Consider the following 12,500-nt stretch of genomic DNA (forward strand, 5'->3'; position numbering starts at 1 on the left):
TGTGTGTTTATGTGAGTGGAAGTGGAAGGGCATTTGCACATCAGAGCGCAGAGGTCATATTGTAACAAGGAGTGTTGCTCTAAGCGCATTCCCCGAGCACGTGCGTGTGACTCTGTGTGTGTGTGTGTGTGTGTGTGTGTGTGTTTATGTGTGTCTGTGTGTGTGTGTGTTTATGTGTGTCTGTGTGTCCTGGATACTGTGCTGTCCCTCTGCCAATGCTTAATATGCAGCATGTTAAGCATAGATCATTTATGCGTGTGACTGTGTCTGTGTGTGTGTGCGTGTGTGTGTGTGTGTGTGTGTGTGTGTGTGTGTGTGTGTGCGTGCGTGTGTGTGTGTGTGCGCGTGTGTGCGCGTGCGTGTGTGTGTGTGTGTGTGTGTGTGTGTGTGTGTGTGTGTGAGTGTGTTTTAAGTGTAGATTATTCGTGCCAGACATGTGGAGAGCGCAGAGCGCAAGTAATTTAGATGCTAATCTGGATGGCAGGCTAGTGCTCACATCAAGCTTCTGCTCTAACCAACCTGGGCACGTTCACGATGAGATCATACAGAATGCATCATATAGAGAGAGACCACATCATCCTGGCCACGTTCAGCATGAGATCACAGAGATTGCTCATGTGGAGATCATATAGAGATCAAATGACAGTAGACGTGTCCAGGGTGTGTTCATGAGGATCACTGGGCATGTTCGAGATGATTTCACACAAGACTATGTACGTGAGGATTGAGATTGAGGTTGAGGGATCATATTAGAGATGATATGATATTGGCATGTTCAGGGTATATAGAGATGATATGGGATTCGCCACGTTCAAGGTGATCATATAGAGATGATATGGGTTCGGGCATGTTCAGGGTGATCATATAGAGATGATTCGAGATGGGAATGTTCAGGGTGATGATATGAGATTGGACACGTTCAGGGTGATCAGAGACATGTAATGAGATGGGTACGTTCAGGGTGATCATATAGAGATGATATGAGATAGACACATTGAGGGTGATATTGGGCACGTTCAGGATGATCATATAGAGATGATATGAGATTGGGAATGCACACACACACACACTCACACACTCACTCATCATTTGCATTTTATCTGAATCAGTGTGGCCTGAATCTGGTCTTCTTGGATAAGGATCCTTATGTTTGTGTGTGTGTGTGTGTGTGTGTGTGTATGTGTGTGTGTGTGTTTAGCGAAGTCATGTGTGTGCTTCAGTTGACTGTATTATTAATCTATGTTGAAGTATGGCCGATAGGGCTGCCTTGGGTCCATACATACTGTATGTATGTATGTACATGTGTGTTTGTGTGTTTGTTTATTTGCGTGTGTGTGTGTGTGTGTGTGTGCATGTGTGTGCGTGTGTTCGTGTTTCCCATGTTTGTGTCCTCCAGAGCTCAGAACTACAGATTCAGCTTGATGCTCTTGCTGCAGGGGGCCCCAGCATGTGTTGATCGTGTGTGTGTGTTTGTGGGTGTGTTTATGTGTGTGTGTGCGTGGTGTGTGTGTGTGTGTGTGTGTGTGTGTGTGTGTGTGTGTGTGTGTGTGTGTGTGTGTGTGTGTGTGTGTGTGTGTGTGTGTGTTTGTTGTCCGTGTCTAGCAGCTGAATGTTCTTTGTTCATCTTCTTGCTGCTGGTCAGAGCAGGCATCACTAGCTGAGTCTGAAGCAGACTTGCCCAGGCCCCCCAGGCAGAAGCAGCCGTGCTCAGATTCACAGCAGTGGAGCCAGAAGGCCCTGCAGGCCCACTCAAACGATGGCCGCACAGTAGAACCGACTGGGACAGAGAGGACAGTTAGAGTGGACAGAGAGAGAGAAAGAGAGGGAGGGAAAGAGAGAGAGGGATAGAGAGAGGGGAAGAGAGAGAGAGGGATGGAGTGAGTCAGACAGACAGTGTCACAGAAGGCAAGAGAGAAGAAGAGATGGACAGAGAGAGTTGGAGGTAGAGAGACAGAGAGAGGGAGAGATGGAGATAAACCCTGATAATGGAGAAGTGGATGGGGAGATAAAGAGAGAGATGGAGAGAGATGAAGAGAGCTATGGATAGGGAGATGGAGAGAGAGATGGAGAGAGAGAGAGAGAGAGAGAGGGTATCGGGAGATAGAGAGAGATAGAGGGAGACTGAGGGAAAGAGATAGAGAGATGGAGAGATGGAGAGCCATATGTAGCCTACCCAGGGCAGCAGACAAACTTCACTCCAGACGGCTGACCTACAGGCCCCTGCCGCGCCCACTCACCCCGTCCCATTCCACACACACACACACACACACACACACACACACACACACACACACACACACACACACACACACACACACACACACACACACACACACACACACACACACACACACACACACACACACACACACACATATACACACACATACACGGTGCACCCAAACTTCTTGTCCCAGTCCACTCTCTCAGCTCTCTTCAGTGGACACACAGACACACACACACACACACACATACACACACACACAAACACAGACACACACAGACACACAGAGACACACAGAGACACACAGACACACACACACACACACACACAAGCACAGACACAAATGTGCCTCCAGACGGCTCGACCCAATCTCCCTGTCCCAGTCCACTCAGCTCTCCTCAGTGTCCTTCAACACTCATTAGCTGTGTGTTTGTGTAATCAGGTCAACACACACACACAAACACACACACACACACACACACACACACACACACACACACAAATGCACTAACATACTTACAAATGCATACACACAAGTTGAAAGCATTGTAAATTGAGTGCATAGGAATAATAGTCTGTATATTTGTCTTTCTTCTTCTGTCCTTCTTTCTTTCTTTCTTTCTTTCTTTCTCTCTGTGTTTCCTTGTTCCCCTCTTTCTCCCTGTTCCCTGTCTCTGTCTCCGTGGTGCAGGGGAAGAGGAATAAGCCAGGCGTGGAGACGGCAGGGACTCCAGACTCTCTTCGTGGTGGCCGCGGGGAGAAGAAAGCCATCAAGTAGGTGCCCCGGGCAGTGGGACAGGGAACAGCTCTCTCTGTGTGTGTGTGTGTGTGTGTGTGTGTTGTGTGTGTGTGTGTGTGTGTGTGTGTGTGTGTGTATGTGTGTGTGTGAGGTGGTCTTCCTACACTTAGTGTAGTGTAGCTCCAAAGTAAAAACAACTTAAAGTCTATTTACGGTAACTACTTCAAGCTTTTAATCGAGAGCAAAATTGTGTTAATTGGTGCCATTTTTCAGCAAGACCATTTATTTGCATCACTGAATGGGCTTACAGTGACGCTGACCGGGCAAGATGCCACGTCATTATTTTATACCACTAACAATGCTCAAAATAAAATTACACTTCTGTGGTAGTGTGGTGAGGGTTTCTACAGATCAATTGAAGTGTTGTAAAGTTTGAAAGTGTACGGACAGGTGATATAACAAGACCTCTCTGTAGGAAAAAAATTCCATGGCTTCGTGGTCCATGTTTCGTCAAAACAGCGGGCGCGTTCGATCTTACGTTTAGCCAGATCTGTACAGATCTCCACAGCTTGTTAGTGCTTAGTGGTATAAAATAATGACGTGGCACCTTGCATGGTTAGCATCACTGTAAGCCCGTAATAATGAAAATAAACGGTCTTGCTGAAAAACAGCACCAATTAACGTATTTCTGTCTCGATTAAAAGATTGAAATTGTAAACTACCGCAAATCGGCCCTAGCTTTGTTTATACTCTGGAGTTATATTTTAAACGGATCCACCTGGCTGAGGGGGTGATGAGGGGTGGTGACCTTTGACCTCCCAAGGTTACAGCCCCCAGTATCTGTCCTCTGAAGTGCACCTGACGCTCCCTCTAACGGCTCTCCAGGGGCACAGGTGAGGTCTCAGCTGCAGGCTGGGCACGTGTGCTATTGTGATTATGTGCAGTGTGTGTGTTAGTGTGTGTGTGTGTGTGTGTGTGTGTTAGTGTGTGTGTGTGTGTGTGTGTTAGTGTGTGTGTCTGTGGGGGTGGGGGGGCAGCTGGGTTCTGCTGGGTACTTCTCCAGCTTATGGCATCATGTGTGTGTGTGTGCTCTTGTGCCTCTGTCATGTGGCTGGAGGGCTGAATCCCATGTGGTTGGTGTGGTCTGTGTGTGTGTGTGTGTGTGTGTGTGTGTGTGTATGTATGTGTGTGTGTGTGTGTGTGTGTGTGTGTGTGTGTGTGTGTGTGTGTGTGTGTGTGTGTGTGTGTGTGTGTTGGGGTAATGCCCTCAGTGCTGCTACTGATGTGTTGATGGTTTGTATGGAGATGCTGTTGAACTTTGGCGTCTTGAAGATGAAGCTGTCTCTTCATCATGTTGTTTTATTTTCACGTCTTTTGTTCGTATTGTTGTTGCTATTGTGTGGCGGTCTAAAGTGGTGAGGCAGGTTGTTGTTGTTCTTGATGGTGTGTGTGTGTGTGTGCAATGTGTGTGTGTGCGTGTGTGTGCGTGGACTCGTTGCCGTGAAGCAGAATGGTGGTTTTGAAGTTTTTTTTTTTCTCTCTCAGAGTATTCTGAGAGGCTTTATCTCTGATGTTGTTCTCTCGCTGAAGCGGTTAACCCTTTCCTCCCTGGCAGACAGACATTTGAGGAATGTCCACTTGTTTACCTGGCCGTGCCTCTCCGCTCACTCTCTTTCTCTCTCTCCTTATCGTCTCTCATCAGTTCCTCTCTCTCTCTCTCTTCTCCTCTGCACTGGTCGTGTATAATGAGTTCCGTGGGGTTTTGCCATTTTGAATTCTTCCCTTCTCTTTATCATGCCTTATCTTAATCGTGTCTGAAGACTACTGTGCTGTATTTATGCCCTTCTCTCTCTCTCCCTCTCTCTCTCTCCCTCTCTCTCTCTCTCTCTCTCTGCTCGGCTCAGAGAACAGTGTTTGTGGGATTACTCCATCTTAACGCTGCCCTTTTTTCATTTCTTATTTCTATGAATGTTTCTCGTTTAATCTGATGCTTTCTCAGCTATCTGGCGACGCGGACTCCGAAACCTTCCAGAACGTTCTCAGAATGCCGGCTGTGGAAGTGGCAGCACGGCGCGTCTCTTCTTCTATCTGTTTAAACCTCTTTCTTCTCCTCTTCCTCTTTCTCTTTTCATCTTTTATACTCTGCTCTTCTCGTTCCTTCTCTCTATCCCTCTATCTCAGGATGTGAGGATTATTATTAGCTCTAATGAATGGATGGGGTTGACTCTCTCCCTCCCTCTTCCTCTTTCTCTCTCTCTCTCTCTCTCTCTCTCTCTTCCCTCCGTGGGGATTTTCTCTCTCCTCTCTTCTCCTGTCAATCTCTCCATTCTTGGCTCCTCCTCTCTCCTCTGTTCTTCTCTCGAGTGTTTCTCCTCTTTCTTGCTTTTCTCCAATTTGTGTGACACTCTTGTTCCCTTTCCTCACTCTTCTTACCCTCCCCCCTTTTCTACCTCTTCTCTCTCTCTTCCTCTCTCTTCTCTCTCTCTCTCTCTCTCTCTCTCTCTCTCTCTCTCTCCTCTTACCCTCTGTCCTTTTCTCCTCTTCCTCCTCAACTCAGAGGTCAAACCCATAGACTCACTCCTTGTCATGCCCCAATTCTGCATCACCTTGGAGATGGAGAAATATTTCCCTCCGTCCCTCCCTCCCTCCCTCGTTCCTTCCCTCTCCTCTGTCAGTCTCCCTTCCTGTTCCCCTGCTCTCTCCCCATGTATTAGTCATTTGTTACGTGTGTGTGTGCGTGTGTGTGTGTGTGTCACCGTGCTCGTGAATTGCGTGTGTGTGTGTGGGGATGCTCTGACCTGTCTCTCTCTCTCCAGCTGTAGTGGGGATATAGACAGAGACTTTTGGAATAACAATGACAACAGCTCGCAGCATCAGCAGCCTCAGCACCATCAGCATCAGCACCATCAGCAGCAGCAGCAGCAGCAGCAGGCCCCAGCGCTGGACCTCCTACCCCCCTAAGGAGTTGTGCTAAACATGTCCCCCTACCCCCCTGCGGAGACTCCCGCCTCTCCCTCAAGTGAGTCTCAGTGCAGGCTGGTAAGAGAGCCCCCCTCCCTACCCAAACCCCGACCCCCCCCCCCTCATCCTTACCTCTGACCCCCCCCCACCCCACCCCACCTCAACACACACACACACACCTACTGTACACCCACAGAGGAGGTGAGGTGACCTTTGCCATTGAAACCATTGACCCATGAACTCCAGCCCACTGGCCTTTGACACTGACCAGCTAATTAAACAGTTGAGTGGATTCTAGCGGCTGGGCTAGCTGATAGCCAGTTGTAGCCGCGGTGTGTGGTTGGAGCCAGTTGGAGCCGCGCTGTGTGTTTGTAGCTGGTTGTAGCTCTGCTGTATAGCTCTAGTGTTATCATTGGGTATCAAGTGTCTGACTCTTTTTTTTGTCCCATTGAGGCTCCAGCATATGCTACTATATTAGCCTCAGAGCTAATATTGCAATAGCAGGGAGGGAACACACACACACACACACGCACACCACTCACTGAGATGACTTTATTAACCTTTATGAACAAAGACGTCCAGGTGTGATCCGCAGACTAGCGGATTAGTCTCACACAGGTGTCGCCAGTCAGTATCGTTCCCCAGGATTAGCAAGCAGATCCCAGGCAGGGAAGCGTGCCTTATTGGGATGGGATTTCCTAAGTTGAGCCCGCTGTTGTGGAGCGGGACGCTAGTCATGCTAATACACTCGGTCACAACGCTACGAGCTCATGGAATGAGACGGATAAATACAGCTGAACTGAATCGAGTTGAATGGAATCAAACTGAATTGAATGTGTGGGCTGAACTGTTAGTCACATACAGTACAGAACTGAATTGAGTTGAATGGAATCAAACTGAATTGAATGTGTGGGCTGAACTGTTAGTCACATACAATTGAATGTGTGGGCTGAACTGTTAGTCACATACAGAACTGAATCGAGTTGAATGGAATCAAACTGAATTGAATGTGTAGGCTGAATGGTCAGTCAATTACTACAGGAGGGTTTGAGAAATACAAGTAACAGGAAGGACTTGGTTGGACACTTAATTTGAATGCTGGGACAAGTGCCAAGGCTAAGCTTGCTTGATAACTAAAATCGTTTTCCAAATACCATGCGAGAGATCCTAAGCAGTGGGTCAGCTAAAAGCTGTCTCACCCCACATCTTATCCTCGTCCACACAAAACACAAAACTCCACCTACAGGGGAGAGTAAACTAGAGAGAGACAGCAATACTAGTGGAGTGGTTACACACACACAATGAGCACAATTGTGCATTTCATGACTAAAGCATGACACTTTGTTCAGTGTTTCTGCACCTTGAAGTTTATTTTCAGATGTGGAGGCACTTCAGATCTGACCTCTGGGGCTAGATATTTGCTGTATAATATAAGCATCTTGGAATTCCATAATTCTACTGTGGATATCTTGAACTTACATTAAGTGCCATTCAAACTGGGTGCTTGAGTATATAGCCCTGCGTAACAATAGCATTAGTTCATATATGAGAACTTTGCTCATAGCACGACTTTGCTCTTTGCCCAGTTTTTAAATTAGGGCCCCTAATCCAGGCCTATAGGACTCGAGGACTCACTGCTGAGTCACCAGACAACATTGTCACCTTAAGCAAGCAGAGTGGTCAAAGCCTCAGCCATGAGTCATCAACACAGACCACCACCAATATTCCAGGGACGATACACTGATAATGAGTCACACACTGATGCGCTGTCACACACTGATAACATAGTGTGTGTGTGTGTGTGTGTGTGTGTGTGCGTATTGTCTTCCAGAGTAGGCTACATTGTTGCTGAGTGTTCTTGTATGTGTCGTGCCTGTGTAGGGGTTTGTATTATAATCCTGAGGTATCACCTGAGGTAGATCTGTGAGCCAACAGCCACAGTAGACCACTAACAGTCTAGAACATTCTGAAAGCTGACTCCCCGGCTAGCGCAGCCTACAGTACAGTGCAGTATTGGCTCATGCTCTAATGATAGTGTAATGGATCAGCAACAGGCTGCTGTTTTCATCATGGAAATCAACGCTTGTAACAAAGCCCCATCTCATCTCACTCCAATGAGTCAGATCGATCCCCTGTCAGCCGCTGGAAAGATGACTAATGATGATTTAAACAATGCTGCTCCATTGCCGAGTCTGCATCAGAGATGGTGACTAATGTTGATTTAGACAATGCTGCTCCACTCCTTCGCCTGCATCAGAGATGGTCACTAATGTTGATCTAAGATGTACAGGACAGTATGCCCACCAGCAGAGATGGGGAGGGATGGTGGATAACATCCACCCCGCCACCCCTTGTTTGACTGACTGGCCGGTCTTGGGGCTTGTGCCTAACAAGGATAGTTTGTTTTGAATGTTATATAGACAATACAGAATTGTGGTCTTTGTTGGCCTGGCTAACGCCAGACCCAGGGGGTCAGGATTTGACTGATTAGCTTCGCCGATTAGCAAAGCACTTCCTCGTCGCCATTTTCCAGAAATACATCATGTCCGGTGCCGTTTTACCTGCGTTTTACTCATGCTGATTGGTGGCTGTTCCACTCTCAGCTCATGCACGAGCTTAGTGTGGGCACGAGCTCTCCTTCTGTACCTTACGTCAATCGGTAACCTGGCACTTAATTGGCTAAGTAAAACGGCACCGGAAACAAGCCCCTTGAAACGTCATGTTGAAGCCTGAAAAAATCGTTCAATTTTGGCACTTTTCACTAGCCTAGCATTCCCATTGAAATGAATGGGGGCGGGACTTGTTCACTTTCTCCAGTTCTTATAATACCTCCATGGCCAGACCTTATCTCGATTGAGACATTCAGACATTCATTTTCTGGTATTTGAGGTGTGGTTTATGAATGCCAAGAGCTGTTCATTTGGTGCATGAATGTCTATCAAATGTGTCTGAACGTAGCTCATAGCCAATCATATCAATTCTAACAGATGACTATGTACTGTAGAGCGTTTTAATACTTCAAAATACCATTTGATAAATTAACCTTACATTTTTCAGTAGTGATAGGTGTGTAGATTTGAACAAAAGCTGCTTTGGTTCTTAACCAAAATACAAGCTTCGGTGTCTCAGACGTCGTCATTGTCTTGCTGTTCCCCCCGTTCTGTGATTGATTCCTTCGTTGAGGCGAAAATTGGGTCCATGGAATCCAGGCTACCTAGCAGCATGAATGAAATCATACGCAAAGCAGCATGAATAGAATAGAATAGAATATATACTTTTTTGATTCTGTGAGGGAAATTCATTTCTCTGCATTTAACCCAATTTAACTGAATTAGTGAACACACACAGCGAGGTGAATCACACATAACCCGGAGCAGTGAGCTGCCTGCCCAACCAGCGGCGCTCAGGGAGCAGTGAGGGGTTAGGTGCACTTCAGCTGTGGACTGGTCGGGGATCGAACCGGCAACCCTCCGGTCACAAGCCCGAAACCCTAACCAGTAGGCCACGGCTGCCCCACCATGGGTACCCAGGGAGGGAGAGCAAAACAGTATGTATCCTGAGACCTACAGTATATGAAGACATGAGATTGTGCTGAACATAATCTTGTGGTGGTTTCCTACACAGTGTTCATTACGTAAAGGATAGTATTTACTTTGAATGAAGTCAGTGCACAGCCCTCGTATCTTGTTGTAATCATTCAAATGAGGGAGTGTGTTTAATACAAATAGCGTCATGGCTAGGAACAGGCAGAAACAGAAACCTACAGCTTAACGAGTACCATTCAACGACTACCAAAACAGTTGATGATTAATTTGTTTGCCATCAACTAATTGGTTGGTTGATTAATTATAGTGGCAATCATCAATGAACTTGTCATAAGGATGAACAGCATCTTTCTCTTATGTCATAAGAAGATGTATTTTGAAGATGGTCAATAACTTTGATCTATAGCCTATCCATTATACACACATTACAGGTACACCAATTGACAGGCTATCCGTTTTCACACACACACACACACACACACACACACACACACACACACACAGACACACACATTCTCACACACATTCATGCTCTCTCAAAACACACACACACACACACACACACACACACACACACACACACACACACACACGCACACACTCACATGAGTAACCCATTAAAAGCAGAATGAAGTCCTCTGATCAATCTTAATTGTTGAATGTTTCTCTCATTCCCACTGTGAGCTCAGTAGGAATCAATGTTTTACGCACAAAGACCTTATTAAGACATGCTGCTCTCCTCTCCTCTCCTCTCTTCTCTCCTCCCCTCCCCTCCCCTCCTCTCTCTTTCTCTCCTCTGTCTTCCTTTTATCTCCCCTCCCCTCCTCTCCTCCCCTCCTCTCTCTTTCTCTCCTCTCCTTTCTCCTCCCCCCTCCCCTCTTCTCCTCTCCTCTCCTCTCTCCTCCTCTCCTCTCCTCTTCCCTCTCTTCCCCTCCCCTCCACTCTCTTTTTCTCCTCTGTCTTCCTTTTATCTCCCCTCTCTCCTCTCCTCTCCTCTGCTCTCCTCTCCTCTCCCCTCTATGGGGTAAAACTGGCTCCATTTCAAACTGAATCTGAATTTGAGCGATTGTATTGAAAAAACAAAACAAATTTGGATAGTCTTTTTTTTTTTAAAGGGAATATATTCGTTTGGAACTGAATTGAAAATTCAGTTTAATATTTTGAAATTGACACATTTGCTCTGATACGTAAATTATAGTCACTGAAAATGGCACACTTTTCACTTCCTCATTCCAAAATTCAGCTTCAGACCGTGAAATTAAGACACAACATGAGGTAACTGAGGAAGAGCAATCAACAGCAGATCAGTTTGGAGATCTCCAAAACGGCTTCCCTTGTACTGCCACAGACCCGAGGACGCTGTCAGGGCCTGTTTCCGATTTACGTAATTCGAAATTCTGTGACGCTGTGAAAGTCCTTTTAGACAAGTCCCTCACTAGTACACTTAGTGGCCTACTCTTTGGTCAGTTATTGTCACCCACACATTTCTAGGAGGATTATTTGAGTGCTGTCCCCTCATTAGAGAGTGATTGGGATGTTGGGATCTGTTCAACTCTGTTGACATTATAAGCTCACATTGATGAATTTGCTGCTGTTATGAAAGTCTGGCAAAGCCTTATCTAATGTTAGGATATCATTTCAACAACGTTTAACAGATGTACAAAGCATTATGTCTTCTCAACACAGCTTCCTCGGAAACAGTAAGGTAGTGAATTTACTTGATCTATTTCCTGGTTATTAAATCCAGGTTCACTGGTGGCAAAAGTGCCTTCAAAAGTATCATAATCATAGGAAGCTAGCTAGCATGCTAACAAGTCTCTTACTCTATTACAAATGCTGGACATTTTACTGGATGATTGTGCCTTTTCTTTATTGTGCCATGGGATTAAAATGTAGCTGACTAATAGATTGGATGGGGGTGGGGTAGCCGTAGTTCAGCAAGTAGAAGAGTCTTCAGGCAACCAGCCAAAGTGTCCTTGAGCTACGACTATGGCTAAGTTAAATGCAGGTACTGGATATTGTTCCCAGCATAGATATACAGTAAATGGTTCCCAGTACTCGCTGGCTGGTACTTAGCAGCTAACGTTAGCTACCCAAAATGGCAGAAGCAGAGCAGAAGCTGAAGTGAAACCGATTAGCGATCTGCCGTCGACTGCTCCTCCTCAGTTACCAGCTGTTGTGTCTCAGTAGAGTAGAGTAGTGAAATTGAACTTCATGATCTGTAATTGAATTGTTAAAACTGAATGTGGAAGTGCAGAATTCAGTGAGGATAACAGAGCAAAGTAATGCAATTTCAAAACAGTATTAATTTAGTTCCAAATGAATTAATTTGACAGCAAAATGTACTATTCAAATTATTATTCTTATTACTTTTAAATACAATTGCTCAAATATAGCAAATATAGCAATTTAAATGAAAATACAAAATGTTCAGATTCAGTTTGAAGTGAAATACTGTAAGTTGTACTCCATACACCTCCTCTCCCCTCTCCTTCTCTCTCCCCTCCTCTCCTCTCTCCTTCCCTCTTTTCTCCCCTCCTCTCCTCTCTTATTTGCTCTTCTCTCCCCTGCTCTCCTCTCCCTGCCTATTCTCTCCTGTCCTCTCTCATCTTCCCTCCTACCTCCTGGACATGCAGACACACATGTCTACACAAACCCCCCCACACACACACACACAAACCCACACACACACATACACACACACGCACACACAAACATGCACATACCCAAACACACTTCCGTGCACACATCCACATGGGAGCGGTGAAATGTCAGGCAGTCAGTGTAGGTGTTTGGGGCTGGAGTTGTAGGGTCCCACTGGAGTTCTTGTGGTTCAGGGCACTCCTCCATCTCCTCTAACCACCCTCTCAGCACCTCCTCAACCTTCCCACAGCCCTGTGCCTCCTCTACCCCCCCCCCCCCCCCGCCCTGGGCCTCCTCTCCTCTACAACCCCACCTCCTCCAACCCCCCCCCCCCCCCTCCCCCCCAAGCCCCATGTGCCTCCTGTAGCACCTCCTGCTGCACCCTACC

At 46.5% G+C, this 12,500-nt stretch overlaps 1 protein-coding gene across 1 annotated transcript in view; it reads left to right on the top strand.

The window, feature by feature from the left end:
* The window catches only part of syt7a (synaptotagmin VIIa), a 133,071-nt gene that overhangs the window by 64,196 nt on the left and 56,375 nt on the right, over positions 1-12,500 (top strand). Inside the window, exon 3 of the mRNA XM_062547041.1 lies at positions 2,916-2,998. Coding sequence (XP_062403025.1) covers positions 2,916-2,998 — 83 coding nt within the window. The remainder of the gene's footprint in view (positions 1-2,915; positions 2,999-12,500) is intronic.

Source organism: Sardina pilchardus, chromosome 10 (assembly GCF_963854185.1).
Source record: "Sardina pilchardus chromosome 10, fSarPil1.1, whole genome shotgun sequence".
Lineage (NCBI taxonomy): Eukaryota > Metazoa > Chordata > Actinopteri > Clupeiformes > Clupeidae > Sardina > Sardina pilchardus.